Here is a 24,976-nt window from a genome sequence, read left to right on the forward strand (position 1 = left end):
GTTCCCAGAATTATTTGGGAATGACTGCAAAGCCAGTTTAAATTCTGTAGTGCAGATATGCCTGTGTTAGGGTTGCCAACCTCCAGGTGGGGCCTGGAGTTCTCCTGGAATTACAACTGATCTCCAGAATACAGAGATCAGTTTCCCTGGAGAAAAAGCCAGCTTTGAAAGGCAGACTGTATGGTATCACGCCCCGGCTGAGTTCCTTCCCTTGCCCAAACTTTGCCTGCCCCAGGCTCCGCCCCTAAATCTCCAGGAATTTCCCTACTAGGACTTGGCAACCCTAGCCTGAGCTAAAACTTTCTCATCGTACGTTGAAACAATGACAGCTGAAACACTATGTGAGCATGGCCTTTTACAGCAACCTTCCTTAGGGAATTATCTGTGCGAGAACACTAAAGAAGAGCAGTTCCGGATTTCAGAGTCTGATTTGCTGTTCTCAGGAGATAAATATTTACATTTTAAAGGGCTTTTAAAAAAATATAGAAAAGTGGGCCCTGTTACTTACAGGGATTTTTGAACACCTCTAGCCACACACGAAGAAGACAGATATTACTGACATGGGTGAACCAATGCTGGATTTGATGCTCTTGGTTTAGATGCATACAAGAAGGGGGGGGTGATTCACTGCAAATCAATTTTTAAAAGTACTTTTAGGAAATGCTGTCATGGTTTCCAGTCTCAATGTTTGTCACTTTCTCCTCCAGTTGTGCTGATCTTTTATTTTTAAAACTAGATGTGCTCAAGAGTCTGTTAAGACAGCTCTCTTCTCCTCGCTGAAAAAAAGTCTTCCCCGGTCCCTCCCCAACCCCTCCTCCCAAGCCTTCTGCTCCCCTCCCCCAGTCTTAGATAAGCCACTCTTTCTTGCTCTCGTCGATGGTTTCCGTAAAATTGGGGTCATTGTTCATGATGGCTGCGTCTGCGCTTTCGGCTGATTCCGCTCCCTTGGCTTCATTGGTGTGGTACGTCCCCTTGTGGCGGAACATGTAGCGTATGAGGAACACCAGGGTGCAGAGGATGGTGAAGATCACAACAGCAATGATGCCTAAGAGGGATGGAAGATTTTAACAGATTAAAAAAAAAGAAACAGTCAGGTGTTTGATAGCAGAGCCTTGATGTTAACTAAGCACCGAGGAATTCATATTTTCAAATCTTATGACCAAATTTGTCATGGCTAGAAGAAGAAGAAGAGTTGGTTTTTATATGCTGACTTTCTCTACCTTTAAGGCGTCCCAAACCAGCTTGCAATCGCCTTTGCTTCCTCTCCCCACAACAGACACCTTGTGAGGTAGGTAGGGCTGAGAGAGTTCTTAAGAGAGTTGTGACTAGACCAAGGTCACCCAGCTGGCTTCATGTGAAAGGGTGGGGAAACCAACCCGGTTCACCAGATTAGAGTCCCCTGCTCATGTACAGGAGTGGGGAATCAAACTCAGTTCTTCAGATTAGAGTCCGCCACTCCTAGCCACCACTCTTAACCACTGCACCACTCTGGCTACAACATTTGGTGATCTGATCATTGCTACAGTTATTTTTGCTGTACCAAAGATAATCCTGCCATTCTTATTATTGCCATTCTTATTATTGCCATTCTTGCCAACATTATCACAAGATAATCTTATTGTGCCATTATTCAAATCTTAATGTATGTCAGTGTCACTGGCAACTAGCTCTGCCGATCTTGTCTTGATGGCTCTATGGAGGATTGCCAGTTGCACAAGAGGGCCTAATGATGGCATTCCTTTCTCAATCCTAACAATGTGAGCGTCCTATCACTTCAGAAATGCAGTGTACAATGTGAATGAATTCATGGATACTTTTTTGAGTGGTTAATGCCATCTCCTGAAGGACCATCTCTCTCCATATATACTTGTGCACCAGCTATGGCCTTCTAGCTTACCAACTTCTAGTTTGTCTCAACGCATGAAGCTGCCTTACACTGAAACAGACCCTTGGTCCATCAACAACTACAGCAAAACTTTCCTGGCTGGTCATTCAGTGGCATTTCTTACCTGCCACAAGCAATGAGGTTATTTACAAACTTTTGCCACACTCATAGTTAAAGGCAAAAGAGTGAATTTTGCTTCAAAACCTACCACAGCATGGTAAGTGCTAAGATCACTACAACTCAAGTGATCTTTTACAAAAATTGATTTGGTGGAAGATCTAGGTAGGTTGCTTGGTCAGAGCTAAGAGCAGACTTAGAGGTGGAGTTTATTAACTTTATTTGTAGGTTGCTTTTCTTGTTGCGACTCAATAAAAAAGCTACCCTGTAGACTGGGCATCAGTCACTTACTGCTCAATAAGTTTAATTCCCAGGGTTCCTTGGGAAACTCATTGGCAGTTAAATGTTATGAAAGTGAGACCATAAGAGAACATTCAGAAGTGCTTCATCTTTTGAACTCCTTCTAGGTGCCTGGATGCTACCCTTTGGAGTTTTAGTTGCCAAACTGTTGTGTTGTTTTTTCTATTGTGCTCACAGTTTGTTGCCTTTGCCGCTGTGCCACTTAGTTATTTTGTTGTTGCTGATTGCTGTTGTGTATTTTATTAACATGGGAGACAAACCTTTAAATGCACCTGCTTACCAGCTGAAGTCATCGTAAGAGGTCCTTTTTTGCCCCACCTTCTGAAGCTATGTGGGTGAGCTCCAGAGGCGGGGCCTTTTTGGTAATGGTGCCCATGCCTTGAAACTCTCTCTCCACAGAGGCTCACCTGGCATCAAATCTGTATCCTTTCCGGTGCTAGAAGACTTCTTTATTCTCTATAACCCTTTAAATCTTTTGCTGTTGATTTTATCTATCCTGTCTCCAACTATGCTCTTATAGTGCGGTGAGATATGCATATTTTAAACAAACACACACATTCAGTGGTAGTACTTGGGATTTTTAATTCATATCTCACCTATGCTCACCTCTAATGTACATGCATTTTCCTTACCTCCAATAATAGCTGAATTTCTATTAACGTTACTTCCCAGCATTTTACCGTCATGGGAGGGATCGGCACCTGCAGACCAAAGAAAAAGCAAAGAAGTTATATTTATAGAACAGCCCTTAAATATTCACTCCCTCATTTAGCACCCCCCTTCAAGTGTCAGGATTATTAAACCAACACAGACAACCCATCAGCATGGAAATAACTTTTGTCTCCTATTTATATTCTGATGTAGAAAAACCCACAAGCATCATAAATTCAATTTCTCTATTCAGCTATTTATATGAGAAAGAGAAGCCTGAATATTATAAAGTTTTTATCTGGTCCTCATCTCCTGTTGCACTACTGTTGCCAAATTGGCAGTGAAATACAAATAGCTAGTGGAGTGTAGTTAGGGTTGCCAGGTCCCTCTTCACCACTGGTGGGAGGTTTATGGGGTGGAGCCTGAGGAGGTGTCAGCGAGGACAGGGTTTGGGAAGGGGAGAAACTTCAATGCAATAAAGTCCGATTTCCAAAGAGGCCATGTTATCCAGGTGAACTGAGCTGTATCAGCTGGAGATCAGTTGTAATAGCAGGAGATCTCCAGCTAGTACCTGGAGGTTGGCAACCCTTAGCATAGTGGCAAAGAGCAATATCGCCGATAGGCTAGGAAGTTGTCGATTAAAATATCAATTTGGCAGTAAGCTCACTGGGCAGTCAGGAACAACATTATCTTCAGGTTCACCCCAGCACCCTTCTGTCAAGAATTTCAGCTTCCCGTGCAGAAGGCTCGGATATAACTGCAGGCTAATACATAGGGTTGCCAGACCTGGGTTGGGAAATACCTGGAGATTTTTGGGGTAGAGCCTGAGGAGGGCGAGGTTTGGAGAGGGGAGGGACTTCAATGCCACAGAATCCAATTTCCAAAGTGGCCATTTTCTCCAGGGGAACTGATCTCTGTCGCCTGGAGATCAGTTGTAATAGCAGGAGATCTCCAGTCACCACCTGGAGGCTGGCAACCCTACCAATACACTTTATATTAAGAGTAAGAGCTTGGACACTAAGCAAGGCCGGTACTTGGAGGGAGCCCACCAAGGAAGACTGGAGCTGCTATGGAGAGGAAGGCAATGGGAAAATCACCTCTGCGCATCTCTTGCTTTGAAAACCCAATGAAGGTTGGGTTAGAAGGTTGCCATAAGTCAGTTGTGACTCAACTGCAAAGTCCTTGGCATCTCCAGCTGAAAGAATCTGAGGTAGCTAGGGTAGGATGGACCTGTGCCCAAGACCTTGGAGAACTACTGCCAGTCAGAATAGACAATATTAGGTTAGATGGATCATTGGTCAGGCACAGTGTAAGGTGGGTGCATATATATATTCACTTTATTTGTAGTCCACCTTTCTCACTGAGACGCAAAGAAGATTACAAATCTCAATGTACGCAATCACAGGATGAGGCATCTAAAAAGCAGTGCAATAGGACTAGGATTACAAAACTCTGAAACAAAGCATTAGCCATCATATGTGAAACAAGGCAGAAAATGGCATTACAGAAGGAGCAATACAGTGAGAGCAGGGTAATACATCCAGCAAACACATAATACATACACATACAGTTGCACAGTCTACAGTACTGTTCCTTCCTGGACCATTTCATTATAATACAGTCCTATGAAATGCCCTCCTGAACAATTTTGTTTTACGTAGTCAGGCAAGACTATCACAGAAGTCCCCAACCTTTTTTGAGCCTGAGGGCACCTTTGGAATTCTGACACAGGGTGGTGGATGCAACCACAAAATGACTACCACATAGGGTTGCCAACCTCCAGGTGGTGGCTGGAGATCTCCCGCTATTACAACTGATCTCCAAGCGATAGAAATCAGTTCCCCTGGAGAAAAATGGCCACTTTGGCAATTAGACTCTATGGCATTGAAGTCCCTCCCCTTTCCAAACCCCGCCCTCCTCAGGCTCCACCCCCCAAAATTTCCAGGTATTTCCCAACCTGGAGCTGGCAACCCTACTGCCAAAGGATGTGGGGCCAACTACAATATAGCTACCACAGGTACCGGAGCCAACCACAAAATGTTGGAGAAGGAGATTGTGCATAATTCTCATAGTAACTCTTCAGCAATTCAGGCATTTCTGCTGGTTCACACGATGCCTTTTATAAATGAACATATTGTTTTAAACAACATTTTGCACACACACACAGCTTATCCTTCAGTCACACAGTTACATTCTTTGTGCTGCTGCCAAAGCAATGCTTTTAAAACTCTGCACAGCCAATCAGATCTCCAATGGCTGACCAGAAGCCCTGCTGGGCAAGTCTCATCTGGCCCCGCCCACTTTCTAAAAACACCTGGAGGGCACTAGGAAAGGTGTCAGCAGATGCCATGGCACCACCTTGGGGATCCCTGCTCTATCAGAAGCAGTCTATTAATCCTGGCAACATCTATATTGAGGCAGCAGGGGTCTCCCTTTCCTATGCTGCCTGGAGTTGTAAACCCCCCCCCCCCAGCAATCTAAAACAGTTTTTGCTGCAGAAATCATTTCACCCCAAGTGCTGCAAGCTATTCTTTAGTGGATCTGAGTCAGGCTGGGGGAGAATCTCCATTAAAGAACAACAACTGAACAGCGGGCATCTATTGCCTAAGGCAGATGAATCAGTAGAAAGACACACATGCGGATATTTTAAACCAAAGAAAGAAAAAAGAAAGAATTCTGAAAGGGAGGGAGGAATGCTGGGCTGAGAGGTATGTTAATCAACCACACAGGTATTGAGCATGCGAAGATAATATCCTCTTTGATGAGGTATTTCATTGTAATGCTAAACCCAACTGGCTCCCAAATAAGCAGTACAGATCAGAAGATGATGGAACTACAGTATATTCAAATACCAACCGCAAGCCAAACAGATATTCCTGGGCAGCAGGGATTATTTGGATGCTTTTCAATCCGTTTCTAGGCTTGATTTTTGCTGCCCTGGCAGACAAACTTTGCTGGGAAACAAACAAGGAAAGTGTATCCCGGCTGCTTCTGCTGGACTTTTCAGCAACTTTTGATACAAACACCTCAACGCATGCTCTTGATAAAACACAGCATCCTTCTGGGATGGTGACTGAAGGTGCTGGTTTATGCTAGATCTAGTCCTTCCCTGAGTACAGGATCCAGAAGGTGGTGCTATTTAATATCTACATTAAATTCCTGGAAGAGATTACATAGAGATCTGTAGCATGGTACCATCAGTGCAGGGATGACACTGGTAATATCTTTCCATTTTATTAGAAAGTTCTATGGAGGCTGCAGGGAGACTCAACGGTTGCCCTGAATCAGAGATAAAGTGGATGAAGGTTTTAGCAACGTGAGACTTAATTCAGATGAGGCAGCAATGCTTTTGATCAGCGGAACAGGGCTAAGTGGGATTGGGTTCGGGTTATACTCATCTTTGGCATGCTCCCAGACCTAATACTGATGTGATAGCAGTAGTGGCCAACAGAGCTTTTGATTTGCTTAATCTGCTGTGCCAACCTTTCTTTGACAAGGCACATCTACCCAGTATCACACATGCCTTGATTACATCCGTAGTGGATATCACAGTCAACATGGGGCCACCTATGGATGTGATCATCCATACAAAATATTAAAATGAACATGGGGCCACCTTTGAAAAGGATATGAAAACTAGAGCTTGGTTTGGATTGCAGCAACCAGAGCATTAACTGGGACCTATTTTTTCTGACCTAATAATCCCATATAAACCTGCTGGACAACTAAGATCTTCTATGGAAGCTCTCTTCTGGGAGCCCTCCCCTTCACAGGTGAGGTGGGGGCACCTAAATATAAGGCCTATCTTGAAAGTGCATCTGAGCTGTGGGACCCCCTCCCCACAACTGTGCCAGATGGAGTAGGGGTTTTTTTTCCTTTCTGTTTTCTGCATCAAGCCAAGGCATTTTTATTTATTAAGGTGATCTTTGGCATGTATGCATGTATACATACACATTATGTGCTGCTTGTAGTAATTTGATGGGTTTACTGTTTGTTGTTTTTATTGCCTGTCATTTATTGAATTGATCTAGCTCTTGATCTTATCTCTAGTTGTTGCTTTGGAAACTTTCATTTGAGAGGCCGAGTAAAATTTGTAAAAATAAACAGATAAACACTGTGCGATCGTCATTTGCTTCTAGTTGGCTTCCAAGCCCAACTCACTGCTTTTGACTTTAAAACCCCTAAACAGGGTCTGGATACCTCCTCTGGCCCACCAATACTGGATATACAGCAGGTAAATACATAGGATTAGGCCTTCTTAGAGATATGTCCTCAACTCTGAAAGCTCTCACCCCATCTAGCACCGTTCCTGTTCATCTTTTTAGGTATTATTTTAAACATTTATATCCCGTTTATATTAAACATTTATATTCCACCTTTCTTCTTGGTTCAAGGCAGTATTAGGCTAAGATAAGGCTATTTCAGAACACATCATATAGTTTAGGCATTTTGTTGCAGTGATTATGCTTGTATCAGTAGCTGTTGATTTACTAACTTGAGGATAACATTTGTTGTTTTTAACTTGTGCTTTTATTTGGTTTTTGGGTTTTTTCTTATATTGTTAACTGCCTTGAGGATCTCCATCTAGAGATGGAAAGAAGCATTAGTGTCACATACAAAAACGAATGAGAGAGATGCAATTTTACACTGCGCAGAATACCTCCGTTTCTTGCAAGAAAACCTGTTTGGTTTTGTTTGTCCATATGAATGAACCTGAACAACTTGTTACTATTTTTGGGTCAAGATTTGATAGGTAGGGTTGCCAACCTCCAGGTACTAGCTGGAGATCTCCCACTATTCCAACTGATCTCCAGCCAACAGAGATCAGTTCACCTGGAGAAAATGGCAGCTTTGGCAATTGGACTCTATGGCATTGAAGTCCTTCCCCTCCCCAAGCCCCGCCCTCCTCAGGCTCTGCCCCCAAAATCTCCAGGTATTTACCAACCCAGAGCTGGCAACCCTATTGATAGGGCTGCCAGAAAATCTGGGGTGGAAAAGAGCATCTGGGTCTGTACCCAGCCTGTAGGCCAGGGGTGTTGAACTCAATTGTTTCGAGGGTCAAATATGTCATAAATGTCAGTTGGTTGGGACGGGCCATGCCTCGCTAGCCCAGATTGAGTGTGTGTATGTGTGTGTGTGACTGTCTTGGTGGGATAAGAGCTCTCAAGGGGCTGAATTCAGCCCTCGGCCCTTATGTTTGACACCCTTGCTGTAGGCCGTCAGTTGCCCATCCCTTGCCTAGGAACACACCTGACTCACAGCACCCAAATCTTTCACAGCAGGAAAGCCAGGATTCATTTGACTGCATTCACGTAGTCATAGTCAACCAGAAGGTATTCTTGACATCAAAAGGCTGCCCAGAGAGATAAAGCAAAACCAGCAGAAGTGGCTCAAAAGGAAACAAACACAGCACACATTTGAAACCAGCCTCCAACTTTTCACTCTCCCTTCCATCCTTGCCCATTGACCTCTGACTCACTGGGCTGGTGTTATGCAGATCACTAACTAAGTATGACAATCTATTCAATTCCCTCACAAAAGCTTGTGTTGCAGATAAAGATCAGTCTATTTAGAATAATCCTCAGAGCACTGCAGTGTGTGCTTGTGCCGGGGGTGGGGTGGGGGGACACGGACAGACTAGAGCCTATTATTCTGTTTGCTCTTTGTTCAATTGCAATTAAAATTGCCTTCCAGACTAGCGCATTATTGGCTCTGGCTGCTGATTTCATTACCTTCCTCTAATTACCACAGCTCCTTGACCGATTGCTTGGCTCTCACTGCTCATCACTAGTAGCCTTCATATTTCCTTTAGTCGAAGTCCTCTTTATTACTTTGCTCATCTCCTTCCCTTCTTTCAGGGAGGGTACCCGGTCATCCTTGTGGTTAGGCTGGATTGGATCCAGCCAGCTTCTCCACCTCACTCGATTCATACTGCAGCCACATGGCTTTTGGAGATCCAAATCCCATGATTCTGAGCATAGCTTTTTGGGTAGTCAAAGAGAACACCACTTTCCTTTTCATCAGCAGAAAAACTGGGTTGCATCCAACCCGTTGTGATTGGCCCGGACTCATCTAGTGACTTTCATGTCTCTGTGGAAATTTCAATGCAATTACAGATACACAACACTTTACTGCTTCAAATAGATTTTTTTTTTTGCTTGTGATGTGCCAAGCTTCACAGTCATTTTTATATACTGATGCCTGGTTTGCTGTCTACACTGCATTTTTCAACTAATTAAAAAATTCAGGATATAGTGCGTCTCTATCTGAACACACATAAAAGCAATCACAAATCCGGCATAACACACCCAAATCAACTTGACTTCAGTATATGAAAAGTTAGTGCGTTATTTCTTGCTTTCTTTTCCCTAGCATTTGGTGGGTAGAGGATTGGGTTGGTTGCAAGTCATCCCTGAGTTTCTTTGTACTGCACCCAGTAACTATTACTCCCCATAAATGCTATGCAATAAAATGTGAGCGCGCGCGCACACACACACACACACACTCAAAGCTTTAATTCAACTACCATCCTAGAAATTGTTATGCCTATCTAAAACCAATGAATTCAATGACCTTAGACTGGAGTAGCTCTGATTAGGATTACGTGGTAAATAAATAAAGCAAGTCATATCGTGCACTGAACATGTCAGTAGACTTGAAGCAAATGATGGAAGCAGGATTATGTTTAAGGGAACAGGTATCTTCAAGAGCAGAACACTTGATATTTGTTCAATGGCCCTGCACATGAATCCAACTTCCCAAGATAGGGATTGCTGCTGTTCTGGCGCTAGAAGATAGGGTTACAATGCTGTGTACATTCTCAATTATGGGCAGAGTTGCCAACCTCCAGGTACTAGCTGGAGATCTCCTGCTACTACAACCGATCTCCAGCCGATACAGATCAGTTCACCTAGAGAAAATGGCCGCATTGGCAATTGGAGTCTATGGCATTGGAATGGGGTTGCCAGGTCCCTTTTCGCCACTAGCGGGAGGTTTTGGGGGCGGAGCCTGAGGAGGGTGGGGTTTTGGAAGGGACTTAAATGCCACAGAATCCAATTGCCAAAGCAGCCATTTTCTCCAGGTGAATTGATCTCTATCGGCTGGAGAACAGTTATAATAGCAGGAGATCTCCAGCTAGTACCTGGAGGACAGCAACCCTACATTGAAGTCCTTCTCCCCCCCAAACCCTGCCCTCCTCAGGTTCACCCCAAAAATGCCGGTGGTGAAGAGGGACCTGGCAACCCTATTTATGGGTGAGTCCCACTGAGTTAAAAACAAACAAACAAACACACACAACAAAAAGGAGCCCCCTTTCATTTTAAAATCCAAAAAACAGTTGACATGTCACAAACAGTGAGCACCAGCTTTCAGATCCCAAAAACTCTTAATCAAACTGGATGTTAAACACAAAAAACAAATACAACAGGAGAAACAATAGAGAGGGAGGGAGGAAGACTTCAGGCTTTCCCATCATGCCCTAAATATACCCCCTCCCCCACATACACACACTCATAGACATAGTCCAACACGGCTACCAACAATTTTGTCTTGTTTTAAAAAGACAGGATTTGGGTTTCTTTGACTTAGTGAAAATAATTCACTTTTTATGAATAGGCTTAAAATGGCAAAATGCAAGCTAGAACATAACACTTGGACAGTCCTCAGCAAAATAGTGCATTCATTTGAATGCAAAACAGTGCCACTGGGCAGGAGCAACGCTCTCTGAAACCCAACATTGTGTGAAGACTGCAAAGACACAGACTTATAAGCCCAAATTCTAATATTTATTAACAGGGGATGCGTCGATTAATTTGCAAACCCCTTTTCCAAAAGGCTCAAGAACTAGTGTGCACACCACACACCATTTCGAATGCCCTTGGATCAAAAAAAGGCAATCTATTTTTCACGGCAATGCCTTTTCCATTCTTATCTTTATCCCCAAGTGAGTTTGCCTTGTTTTGCACAACTACGATAACACAATTATCACAAGAACACACTCCGCTTCTGAGTTTTATGTTCTGCTTCAATGGTGCATGCCAATATATCTGCAACCAAAGGCTGTGTGGAAACATGCACAGCTCACTTCTGAGAGAATCGTTAACGAAATGTGACGTGGTTAGGACTTTCTCATTTATTATGGCGAGCTGGTGGTTTTGCTGGATGTTGCAGGGACCTGATTTTGCTGCATAAGCCTTTCCAAGGACTAGTGAGTTCCTGTCTGCCCGTCTCTGTGGGAACGAAACTCCCCCAGCGGCTATTCCAGCACCCGTATGTTAGAGCAGTGATAATATTCTCTTGCATGGAGATGGGGAGACACCATCATAAATTTAATAATAACATTATTATTAATAATAATAACAAGAAGAGATAAGCAGCTCACATTCAATCTACAACCTCTGCAACTAACAGTGCAATCCTACGCAGAGTTACTCCAGTCTAAGCCCATTGAAATGAATGGCCTTAGACTGGAGTAACTCTTCTTAAGATTGTACTGTAAATTACCTCTTTCCAGCTACTTCCTACTGGGCAGTAGGTTGAAGTTGGTTCCCAGTTGGTTCCCATTTCCTTATTCACATCTCCTGGGCCAGGCATAAACATTTGCCCCTAAGCAAGCCAAAACTGATTAAAGTGAACAACTCTCAGCTGCACGTGCCAGGGATAAGCTGAGCAACAACCAAACCAGTAATTTTTTGTGGGGGGGGGAGGGGGGAGAGTTTTATGTGATACTAACGCCAACCCTGTTATGTGTCAATGGCACTCTCTCTGAGGAATTGGAAAAGCTGCGATTCATTTAAAGAGCTGGAGAGCGAGCTCCCTTGGTGGTGGTTGCAGAGGGCGAGTGAGTGAGAGATCAGGGGAGAACAGCCGAGGGAGGGCAAGGGTTTGGCTGCAGGGCAACCCTGGCAAACAGTCTGAGCCTGTGAAATGCCTCCGGGAAGATCCTACCCACTCCTCCTCTCCTCGTCCTACCAAGTGTGGTTTTGGCAGGATGAGCTTCGTGGGAAGAAGGACAGAGGAAGCTGGAAGGCCCTTCCAAACTTAATTACGCACATCACAGCTAGTGCAAAAAGTTAACTTTTTTTCTAAAAGGGCATTGGTAGGGTTGCCAACATCCAAGTGGTGGCTGGAAATCTCCCGCTATAACAACTGATCTCCAGGTGACAGAAATCAGTTCACTTTAGGGTTGCCAACCTTCAGGTACTATAAAGAAACACCTCTGTACTGTTACCATAGGTTTAGAAATTAGTACAGGAAATTACTGATATCAACAATGCAAAACAAATTGTATTAAATGCTGGAAGACAAATAATACTGAAGTGCTATATACAAAAGGTGAATGGTCAATGCAATATATACAACAATTTATTTAAGTCCATATTATATGTCAAATGATGTCCAAGATGGTAACCATCATGCTGAAGAATAAGATGGAAAGATGGGATACGATCGTTTCGAAGTCTTCTTCAGTCCCAATTATATCACCAAGAGTGTATGCACTCATTTCAATCATGACTCATTGTCTTAACCCACAAGGGGAATTAACAAGTTCCTCAAAGGGATACAAGTTTTAGCTGCACAATGACTCTTTGCAATAATCAATAGTTCCAAAGGACTCAAATATGCCAGTGTAAGCGTCTTACAGTAGGTATACAACTTTCCCACAAGGGATACAAAGTGGCCAGTACTTGATAAAAACAAAGTGCCAATAATGGTGTGTGTGTGGGGGGGTTGTCCCTTAGGCTGTGACATCTATACTACATCAAGTAATTTTTAAAAAGGAATTAAATGTTTTTATTCTGAACTAAAATTAAAAGAACATGACAAGCATTAGCCAGTCATCCCACTGCTTCTGAATTCATCATCCAACCCACACTGGAAGCCAGATGGAAGCAGGGATATGATTCACTGAGCATCTGGGTTGCTGCCTACACATATACCCTTGTATCTCTCCAAGGAAACAAGAGCTACAGGCTCGAGAGACAGCGTGATGTTGAGTAGTGGTTAAGAGCAGTGGTTTGGAGCTGTCAGCTCTCATCTGGAGAACCGGGTTTGATTCCCCGCTCTTCCACATGAGCGGCGGACACTAATCTGGCGAACTGGATTTGTTTCCCCATTCCTCCACATGAAGCCAGCTGGGTGACCTTGGGCTAGTCACACTCTCTCACCCCACCTACCTCACAGGGTGTCTGTTGTGGGGAGGGGAAGGGAAGGGATTGTAAGCCGGTTTGATTCTTCCTTAAGTGGTAGAGAAAGTTGGCATATAAAAACCAACTCTTCTTCCTCTTCTCCTCCTATACAATGAAAGCTGAACCTTCAAGGAAGGGGCCTGGAGTCTCCCTAAGCAGGCCCGGACGCCAGGCCCACAGCTATCATCTAAGCAACCATCAAGTGGCAGCTGTACACCATACGTCCCTAAACGGGTTTACTGTCTGCTCTTTGCTTGCTCTCTTTTTTGTCTTATTAACATTTTTGATCGTTTTAGCCTTGCTTTTCTCCCACCTCGAATCCAGACAAAGACAGCTCGTCTATTGGCTCTGCCTGCCTAAGTTATTGCCTTTATGAAAGTTTTATAAGCTGGGCTTATATTTCACCTGTTAAGGGGAAGATAAGCAAGTACCTTTTGTAATTAACACGGGATATGAAATGCACCAGCGGTCTCCGAGGGATCGTAAAGCGGAGCACTCACTGAGCCTAGCCATAAAGATAGACAGTCATTAGTAATGGACCCCAAGATTCACCAGTGTAAAACTATCTTGAGAGCAAGAAAATTGCTTTTATAGCAAGGCTTTGCACATTAATCTATTACCAAGGCTCAGCATCTATATTCTCTCTGTTCATAAAAAATGTAGAGGGAGATGATGTCTCCCTCCCCTCAATGAGCGTGGCAGTGTTTTATCTGCAGGTGTAAAGCTTTGCAGTACACTTGTGGATACAATTTCATGAGCGAGAGCAGCTTGAGTTCATTCCTGTCCCTTTATGGGTCAGTGAACAGTGCAGAAATGGACTCCTCAATCAGAGCCATTTCGCAGGTGAGGTACCAAAGCTGGACACTGAATGTACATTTGAGAAGGAGAAGCCAGTCCCGGATTCCTGAAAACTCTACCTGTGGATATACCTGCCTGCAAAATGCATGTCCCTTGTATTCACGGTAACCAGAAAAAAACCCACATGAAAAAAGCCCACAAGAAAATTGCTCACAAAAAAACCCCACAGTCATAAATGCACACAAGAAAAAAGCCCACACAGAAAAAAGCCCACACGGAAAAAAGCCCACACAGAAAAAAGCCCACACGGAAAGAAGCCCACATGGGGAAAAGCCCACACAGAGAAATACTCACATTTTAATACTTAATATTATGTATTTGTTTTGTTTTTTAAAAATTACAGCCATAACATAATTTTTACAACCCATAACATAACTTTCACAACCATTAACATTAACAATTACTTAATAAAAAATAACTAGATCAGAAAGAACCATATTTTATTATTTCCAAATCATGAAAAACACTATTTGTACTGGTATGATAATACCTGATAATTATTCATTTTTTATACTTACATTTCACATTAATTTTATTCACACTTCTGTAAAAGTCTCTTATTTGTTATTTAACTATATACTTTATTCCTTTTCAGTGATTATTTGACATGAAATTAAAGGCATTTCACTGTTTTAATATCCCTGCCAATTTTTTCATTTGACATGAAAATGAAGCTATTTCATTGTTTTTATATCTCCGCTAGCTGTTGAAAACAAACCCGGAATGAATGGGGACCCCCTGGATTAAATGAGGGACCAACATTCAATAATAAATCGAGTAAATAATAATTCAGATATAAATCTTTACTGCAAATTAGCCAATCTCCTTAAGTAAGTTTATCTTCCACCTGCTCATACTCCTGCACAGAAGTGGCAACCATGTCATGTAGTGCCTCGTATCTTCTCTTTTTCATCTCTGGGCAACCTGCTTGTGCATTAGCCAATGTTAATTTGTGGCAAGCCAGGTCCCTCTGCAGTCCATCAAATAGAAACCACACACTGGGATGACTGCAGTGGAACAGGGAATTAAGAGCGTTGTGAAATCCTTCACAACAGTTGGTAGTTTTTGGTGACCGTTCAAGGGCTGCATCATGATGATTCCATATTCTGATAGGAAACTGAGTATCTCTACCTGCTGCACCCTCGATATATGTAGAAAAGTACGTGAGCACCTCATTGTAGCTGTCTTCATCTGGAAATGTGGTGGCAAGCTTTTCAAAAACACTTCTTACATCATCTATTGGGACAAAGGCTAATGCAGCAAGAGACTTCAGTGTAATTTTTATGTTCATATTAGTTTCATATTCAGTCTTCACATGAACACATGAAGCTGCCTTATACTGAATCAGACCGTCAGTCCATCAAAGTCAGTATTGTCTACTCAGACCGGCAGCGGCTCTCCAGGGTCCCAGGCAGAGAAAGGCCTTTCACGTCACCTACTTGCCTAGTCCCTTTAACTGGAGATGCCGGGGGATGAACCTGGGACCTTCTGCATGCCAAGCAGAGGCTCTACCACTGAGCCACGGCCCCTCCCCTTTGCCTAGCAGCTGCCCCAGGGGAGACTCTAGGGTCGAAACAGGGATCTTCCACACGCTAAGTGGGCGCTCTGCCACAGGACTGCCAAACCAAGGACATCTGGGTAGAACCCCTGGCCCATGGGCTCTCGAAGAGAACAGGGAAAGGCTGGGAGGGGGTATCTGCAGCCCACCCTCAACTGCAAAGGAACAGGAGCTGGGTGTGATACCACTCCCTCCCCCCCCCTGCACAGCGCCAACTTCAAGCCAACATTGTTGATTTTCCTAATGAGACTCTGACACAGATGAAAAGGCAATCTTCACTGCATTCATACAAGCCTTCTCAAAATCGACTAAAACCTTTTGAGGTGCCAGATTTGGAATCAATAGCGTCATTATTTGAAACATTCTATTATAGGTGTCTGTGTTATTTTTTTGGAGTAAAATGTAAATACGTGGCGGATATGAATGACCCACCTTGTGCAAGTCAGTAGTGTGCCTGTGCAACTCAGACTTGAGGCAAACGCTGAAGTAGGCCTCTGGCGCACCTCCCTGCCATCCCCCTGCCCCCCATCCGGAGTCCTCATCTGGAGGCCTGGTCTACTGCCATAAAAGCCTCTTGGTAGACCTGGCCTCCAGCTGAGTCCCATTGGGGGTCCGGGTCTACCCTTTGGCTTTCTTGGTGGTAGACTCCCTGGACTCCAGGGGCCCATAGAAGCTAATGGGTAGACCTGGCCTCCGAGGGTCTTCACAAATGAGTGTTCTTGTTGTCTCAGAACACAAGCATAGGAAACTACACACACTTCAGCAATTCTCCAAAAACTACAGGGGCTGAAAAGATCCAAACAGGCAGCTCCAACTAAAAAGCCCAAAAAACATCCTGATCCATAACACCTTTTACAAAGACACTTCAGAATTGTGTCAGCTCTGAGGGGAGAAACTTGGAGGTGTTGCCTGGCAGAGCCTCCAAATTCAGAACAGATCTTTTCTAAGGCTTTGGCTGCAACCTGACTGAAACTCCCTTCTTAGGGGGAGAAATTGAAATTGAAAGAAGAGCTTAGGAGTACCTGAAGCCGCCCCCCTCACTACCATGCAAAAGACTGTTCTCAATCAAGGATACACCCCATGCCTAGCAAAAAATGACAATAGCAGCAATAGGCCTTTCAAATGGACTATGAAGGTACTCATCATTTTAAACAAATAAGATGTTTGCTTCCAAACATATTGTGAATATGGAAATTTTTCTACTTTGAGTATTTTTCCGTGTGGGCTTCTTTCTGTGTGGGCTTTTTTCCGTGTGGGCTTTCTTCCGTGAGGGCTTTTTTCCGTGTGGGCTTTCTTCCGTGTGGGCTTTCTTCCGTGTGGGCTTTTTTCCATGTGGGCTTTTTCCATGTGGACTTTTTTCTGTGTGGGCTTTTTCCCATGTGGGCTTTTTTCTTGTGTGCATTTATGACCGTGTTTTTTTTTCCTGTGGGCAATTTTCTTGTGGGCTTTTTTCTTGTGGGCTTTTATCATAGAACCGTATTCACAGTCTACCTAGGCCTTTTATGCAGGGACGTTTCCCCGCGGTCTCCCCCACCGACTGCTTTGGCGCTTCTTTTTGATTCTGCGTGCCTTTTCTGCCCATCAGAGGACGCCTTGCTCTCCCCACGTGTTTTGCCTGTGTTTTCCAGATGCTGTTTTAGCCAGAATCCGGAAAATGCGGGCAAAATGCGCGGGGAGAGTGAGGCGACCTCTGACGAGCGGAAAAGGCATGCAGAATCAAAAGGAAGCCCCGACGCAGCCGGTGGGGGTGACCGTGGGGAAACGTCCCTGCATAAAAGACCCTATTCTACCTAGGTAGGGCCTGCTACACTACCGCTGGAGAAGTGAGTTCTAGCCCATGATGGAGGCAAGAGCAAAGTGTTTGCTCCCAGTCATGGTTAAGGGTAAAAGGAGCTAGGACCCTCCCCCCATCAGGGGAGGAAAGCAGGGGTGGACTAGGAGGAAAAACCAACCCTGGGAAAGGGCACCATCCCCCTGCCCTGCTCCCCAAAGGAGGGAAGGAGGGAGGGAGGGAGAGAGCTTGCTAGCCCACCTGCTCAGCCAGCCCGACACTGCGCAGGGCTTGTCCAGGACACCCCCTTCTTGCTACCGGGCTGACTCAGCCCAGGTGGAAGGGCAGGTGATCGGCCCAGTGGGAGAAGTCCCTGTGGCCATAATGGCCAACCCGCTACTGAAGGAGAGGGTTGCTGCTGCCAAGAGCCCTGGGATGCTTTGGGGTTAAAAAGGTGTCCAAAGGCACATTCAGGACCTTGGACAGACGCCCAAAGCGCTTCTTATTGTAAGCTGCCTTGAGCCAAGAGGAATGGCAGGATAGAAATGTTTTAATAAATAACTACATACATAAAATAATTGACTGCATGTTGGCACTCCAGTACATCATTATGGTCAGAAATCATAGGAACCTAGAGCCATCTCCTCCGGGGCCTACTTCACACATTGCAGTGCGTAGGTTCACACCAAAAATATATATAGTATGAAGGCAACAAATGTGTTTGAGAATCCATTTCTCTCACAGGCACACTTGTAAGAGAAAAGGGATAGATGGCAACTCCCTGCTGACCGCTAAACCAGGTTTGTTTCTTTGTATACTATATTCATGAAACGTCCTCTCTAGCACAGATGAGCTACAGAAGGGGTCCCCAATCTTTCTGCGCATGGGAGCACATTAGGAATTCTGACACAGCATGGGGTGGGTGCAGCCACAAAATGGCTGCCGCAGGAGGCAGAGCTGGTCACAAAATGGCTGCCAAGGCTTACTTCAGTCACACAATGAATATTTTTTTTATATTTAACATATGTGTGGAACAATCGGTGGGGGAGAGCAGAATGAGTTAAATACTTAGAAAGAAAAGGCTTGATTTGCACAACTAAAGGAAAATACCCTCCTGTCTCAACACTGGTTTTAGCCTACAAAGGAACAGGTACAGGTACAGATTTATTGTATGTAGCCAAAGGCCATCAAGTAGACAAAATAAAATCGGATTCAACAAGAGAACAGTTAAAATCAAACACAAAAATAAATTTAAATCAAATACAAATATTGTCTGGTTTAAGTGCAATGCTGGCTCGAATTTTCATGGAGGGGAAGGAAAATGGTCGGGGTATGTATTAAAATGCCTGTTCGCTCCCTTCTGAAATTCATCTTGGTAACTCCACCAATGCAGAATTTCTAGCAAGGGCTTTTTAGATAAAGGCTCTCCTTCCAGTGGCAAGAAATAAGCTTTTTTTGTGATGGAATCTGCTTATCTTCTACTACATTTACATTCTACCCAGGGCTACATGGAACAACTTGAAATGCCGGTGTGTGTGTGTGTGTGTCTCAGCCAACACTTGGAGAATCAATGGCTTTGGCAGGTAGCTGAACATCAACTATCGGTCACTTCTGATGAAATGCCAGGGGTGGTGCAGAGATTGTAATTAAGTTGGGTAGGAGGAGAAAAGAATGTGCCCAGAGGAGTCAGGAACCAGGCAAAGACTGAAGGGTCCTTTTTTCTAGCTTTCCATTAGGAAAGATTTACAGGAAACTCAAGAATCATCAGTCAGTCATTGGAGAACTAAAGAATGGATCCGAAAAAAGATTATGCTTACTCTTTTTTGTTCATACGAGAAAAAACAACAATGTTAGGGCTATCCACTGATTAAAGAACTTTTAGCCGGTTGAGCTTTAGCTTTTAAATCAGTTAATAAAATCGATGTGCTTATTGTCACAATTCCAATACAATGCTCTTTCATTCTATCGAAGGAACCAAGAGGTAAGTTACAACGTGACTTTCGTGATTAATAATTTAAATCCTGCCTCTCCTACATCCAAAGCAGCCAACAACAGAACAACATGAAGGCGTTTAAAAGAATTGGGGGCATAGATGGGTGTTCAACTGAATGTTTTCTTTCCCTTTTTAAAAAACAAAATGCATCTGTGGCGCTTGCAATCTGTGGTGTGGGGAGAGGGAACTGCTTGACCCTTTCTTCTCCAGCACTAAAATTAACTTTAACCGTCTTCTTTTTCTCCTGTGTGTGTACTGAGCTGTTCTGGGGCAGAGGCTATTATCAGAAAAGCCAGCAGAGAGGAGAATAAGTTCTTTTCTCTTGTGCTGGGTCTCAGGGCGCAACCTGTATGGGTGTGTTTTTTTTTTAAGTTGGGGGAAACTACCTCTAATTGAACAAAATCTTATTTTGGCCCAAATAGGTTTAAAATAGCTGGTCTTTCTCCTCTCAGTTGCCGATCCAGTTGACTCCTATAGAGTGTCACTCTTTGCCTTAACAGCCAAGAAAATTTGGACTAAAGCTGTATTTGCTCAAGGCATTTAATGCATTTAATACTAGCATTTTTTGGTCAGATCATTTTAAATGTTATTATTTATGGCTAGGTTTTATATGACAGGTTGTAATTGCCTTCGGATGCACACAATAACCTTTATCGTATCATAGTAATAAAAACAGGGGGGGGGACACTCTCAAATATGATTTAGCCCAATACAAATTCACCAACAAGAAGAACTCAACAAACTCAGCAAGGATCCCAGGGAACACCAGGGAACACCAAGGTGCCAAATAATGCCCCCAGGGACCATTTCAGGTTGGGAAATTAGAATGGGAATGTGAAGGCTGAAGCCCCTTTTCCATGTGCTCCATGGTCCCATTCCGGACCGGGCACTGCATGCATGGGCATTGAGGAGAAACCCTATCACATCTGACTGTTATGTACTGTGGGGACCCCAGAGTCAGACTCTGTAGTCTGTCATTTGCAAACCAGCTATTCAGCCTCCAAAAGCTTGTTGTAACAAGTGGATCTTGCATTGCCTCTGGAAAGCCAATAGGCATTGCCTCTTTACTTTTTCACCAGCAGAAAAGGTGATTGGATCAATGATTCTTGGCTTGCCACTTTGAAGGGGGAGAGGATACAGACCAAGACACTTTGAGGGGAGAGGGGATACAGACCATGAGCCAGCATGGTGTAGTGGTTAGGAGCAGTAGACTCTAATCTGGTGAACTGGGTTGGTTTCCCCACTCCTACACATGAAGCCAGCTGGGTGACCTTGGGCCAGTCGCAGTTCTGTTAAGAGCTCTCTCAGCCCCACCTACCTCCCAAGGTGCCTGATGTGGGTAGAGGAAGGGAAGTAGATTGTAAGCCAGTCTGATTCTCCTTAAAAGGTAGAGAAAGTCGGCATATACAAACCAACTCTTCTTCTTCACATGGATTAGCATTTTTGTAAGGAAAACAAATATTCTATTAAATCCATACGACATTGGCTGCTATTAGAAGAGTCTTACTGGACATGATTTTTTAGAGCAGTAAGGCCAATCTGGAAGCATCCTCAATGTTTTCAGCCCGACCAAGAAAAGATATTACCATATCTATCAACAAGCTTTGAAAAAGAACAGCTATTCAGAATTGCATCTCCTTTCGCACTGGTACAGTCGTGAAACATTTCTTTGTTTTTATGTCTGCCAGGCTCCCAATTGGTGAGTCAGATATAGACTCTGCAGAGGAGAGCCCAGTACACATGACAGCCCCACACATTCACTGAATGCATGGGGAGAGTGGGCCTGAGTCTGCTGACCCTACCTCCCTGATCAACCGCAGGGTGCAACCATGATGAGAAAGTGGGCCTGTGTACCCTCCTCTCCCCGTGATCAGGATGCTGCTTTACGATCATCACTGATCATGGGGAGGGAGAGTTCGTGCAGCCCCTTGCTCCACATGGTTACACCCTGCAGACGACTAGGGGGTCAGGCAGAGGCAGGGGGTGAAGCCAGCATGCGCACACCAGCTCTCCCTCCTCATGTGTTCAGTGAACACATGGGGATCACTAACCTCCAGGTGGGCCCTGGAGATCTCTTGGGATTACAAGAGCCAGCGTGGTGTAGTGGTTAAGAACGGTGGTTTGGAGTGATTCCCCACTCCTCCACATGAGCGGCAGACGCTAATCTGGTGAATCAGGTTAGTCTCCCCACTCCTACACATGAAGCCAACTGGGTGACCTTGGGCTAGTCACAGTTCTATTAAGAGCTCACTCAGCCCTAGGTATCTCACAGCGTGTCCGTTGTGGGAGGGGAAGGGAAGGTGATTGTAAGCCGGTTTGATTCTGCCTTAAGTGGTAGAGAAAGTCAGCATATAAAAACCAACTCTTCTTCTTCTTCTTCTTCTTCTCCTTCTACAACTGATCTCAATATGACAGAGATCAGTTCCCGTGGAGAAAATGGCTGCTTTGGAGGGTGAACTCTATGGCATTATACCCCGTTGTGGTCCTTCCCAGGTTCCACCCCCAAATTTCCAGGAATGTCCCAACCTGGAGTTGGCAACCCTAGCTAGAATGTTACCCAAAGCAATGATGCCATTTACAGGTCACACCAGAAGGGACGGTACTGGCATGATGCTGAAAGCTCCTCCATTTCCCTCAGTATTTTTCCCCTGCGGCCACCAGAGCTGAGCAGTGGTGGGAACAGCTGGTGGGGGTTGCCAGTCTCCACATGGTGTAGGGTTGCCAACCTCCAGGTATAATCAGCATCCCAAAATTCCCAGATTTTATATCTTACCTAAGATTCACAAACCAACCCGACCTCCTTTGGGCAGACCTATTGTGGCAGGTATTGAATCGATCTTAGAACCGATGGCTAAGTACTTAGAATCCTTTTTGAACATCTATACCACTAAAACCAGTGCATTTATCAAAGATACTCGTGATTTCATAGTAAAAGTAGAAAATATCTCTGTCCCTTTAAATTCAGTGTTGTGCACAATGGACGTGAATGCCCTGTACACGAATGTGCCGTTTGAAGCCGTCCGTAGTATAATAGCTGGGTTGTTAGACTCTAGACCTGATCCACAACCCCCAACTTCATTTTTACTTAATTTGTTGGATATTGTCATGGAGAAAAATTATTTCATGTACAATGAGGAATTTTTCTTACAGATTCACGGCATTGCAATGGGCTGCGCATGCGCGCCGTCAATCGCGAACATCTATATGGTTGCTTTTGAGCAAGCCTATATCTATCATAATAACCCATTCAGTGATAAGATCCATCTCTTCGTTAGGTATGTTGATGATGTTTTTTTGGTGATGCAGGATGTAGAATCCTTCAAAGAATTCCTTATATGGATCAATGAGTGCGATGCGAATATTAAATTCAGTGGAGAAAACAACAGCTTGGAAATAGCCTTTTTGGACGTGCGTGTCTTTAAGACACAGGACGGTAAATTGGGAGTCCGTCCTTATAAAAAAGCAATGGCACGCAACACTCTGTTGCATTATGAATCTTTTCATCCACCCCATTTAAGGGATAACCTACCTTACAGCCAGTTACTTCGACTTAAAAGGAATTCTACAAATGGCGAAGATTTCTCACAGGCTGCAAATCAGCTTAGTGTTGAATTACAACAACGTGGGTACCCGAACAAAATTATTAAGCAAGCCATGTCCAGAACACGAGATAGATCTAGAACTCAACTATTATCTCAATCAATGGCACAACGTTCGGATCGCGTTACTTGCGTTTTGCAGTACCACTTCATTATCTCCTTTAATTAGACAGATGATTCACAAACATTGGCATTTAGTCCAACATTTGCCTGGCTGCCAGTCTTTACCACGAATGGCATATAAAAGAACCAGGTCTTTCCGAGACATTCTAATAAGCAATAAAGCATGTGAGGAGTCAGTTGCCAACTTACCTAAGGGTAATTTCAAATGAGGTTCCTGCCAAAGTTGCAGGTTCATGCTAACAGTCAAAGAAATCATTAATCCAGCTACTGGCCAAAAGTTCATGATTGAGAGTTTTAATAACTGTGATTCCAAACATTTAATTTATGCGATAAAATGTGCTTGCCATTTTTGGTACATTGGAAAAACCCATAGACAACTCAAATATCGCATAAGTGAACACAGGTCCAGGATTAGGCAACGTGTATTGGAGGCCCCACTAACACACCATTTCCTTGACAATAATCACACTGATGAGGATCTTTCATTTTTTGTGTTATGGCGATTCAATCAACAGAAATATGATAGGTCTGATGTGGATCTCATATTAAGGCGTCAAGAATCTAAATACATCCACATGTTTGATACTTTGTATCCTAAAGGACTGAATACCTCGATGGATTTAGCATGCTATTTGTAACATAATACATGTAACAGCTGTCTCTTTAATTGAATTCAGTTTTTCTGTAATGCAAAATGTAACTGTCTCTTTAATGGTTGATTCTTACATGTGACTGCACCATTTAAAATTAAGGGCAGTATCTTTGGTAAATTGCCAATGCAGAGAATGTTAATAACAGCCAGCGTGTGAGTATGATGCTCTATCTTCTCTCTATTTTCTCCCTTGTTTAAGCCAATTGCTAGCATATTTATATTAATTATTATTTGTTAATTAGTATTATGTACTAATTTATGATATAGTGGTCCCTGAAGAAGGCATTAATCGCTGAAACAGAAAGATCACCGGGCTTCTGTTGAGAACAACTGCACTACTGAATTGCTACTCTCAAGAAGCATATCTGTGGAAGAAAGGGAGGTTGGCACCCCCTTTCATGGACTTACCTATAATACTGTTATTTGTTTGTAACAAGGCATAGTCCTCTCTTTGGTGTTACTTTTAAGGCAATAATTAACAACACATGTTTTTGCCTATATACTATCAGTGGTGGATATGTTATTAAATACCACTACTTTATAATCATTGTGTCTAGCTTGTGAAGTGCTGTTTCTAGTTTGCTGAACCTCCAGGTACTAGCTGGAGATCTTCTGCTATTACAACTGATCTCCAGCCGATAGAGATCAGTTCACCTGGAGAAAACGGTGCTTTGGCAATTGGACTCAATGGCATTGAAGTCCCTTCCCCAAACCCCACCCTCCTCAGGCTCCACCCTGAAAACCTCCTGCTGGTGGCCAAGAGTGACCTGGCAACCCTGAGGTGGTGGCTGGAGATCTCCAGGTAGTACAACTGGTCTCCAGGTTACAGAGATCAGCTCTCCTAGAGAAAATGGGTGCTTTGGAAGGTAGACTCTATGGCATTATACCCCACTGAGGTCCCTCTCTTCCTCAAATCCTACCTTTCCCAGGATCCACCCCCAAATTTCCAGGAATTACCCATCTTGAAATTGGCAACCCTAGTGAATGCATGAGGTTGTTGTCTGTACTGGGATTCTGTGTCTAGCCTCTCAAACAAGTCAAGGTGCAGCTGTTGAGAATGACCCATGCAGCCCAGCTGAATCATCAACCCAGGTCAGAAAGGAACCATCAAGGGATCGATTTAGACGGGTGTAACTCTGTGTAGGATTGAACTATTAATGTCTATTCAAACATGCACCTCTGTCTAACTGCACTGACCCTCGTAATCCCACATGTCCCTGCCAAAGACAAGTCAGAACATTAATAAATAACAATCATTCTGGAACCTATGTAAAATGGAATT

General features: G+C 43.8%; 1 protein-coding gene across 1 annotated transcript in view; it reads right to left on the reverse strand.

The window, feature by feature from the left end:
• Positions 1 to 837: 837 nt before the first annotated feature.
• Positions 838 to 24,976, reverse strand: part of CNTNAP2 (contactin associated protein 2) — a 744,578-nt gene continuing 720,439 nt past the window's right edge. The window contains exons 21-22 of the mRNA XM_056857035.1: positions 2,935 to 3,003; positions 838 to 1,045 (exon numbers count right to left, since the gene is read on the reverse strand). Of these exons, the coding sequence (XP_056713013.1) occupies positions 846 to 1,045; positions 2,935 to 3,003 (269 nt within the window). The 3' untranslated portion in view covers positions 838 to 845. The remainder of the gene's footprint in view (positions 1,046 to 2,934; positions 3,004 to 24,976) is intronic.

The sequence above is a fragment of the Euleptes europaea genome, chromosome 11 (genome assembly GCF_029931775.1).
Source record: "Euleptes europaea isolate rEulEur1 chromosome 11, rEulEur1.hap1, whole genome shotgun sequence".
Classification (NCBI taxonomy): domain Eukaryota; kingdom Metazoa; phylum Chordata; class Lepidosauria; order Squamata; family Sphaerodactylidae; genus Euleptes; species Euleptes europaea.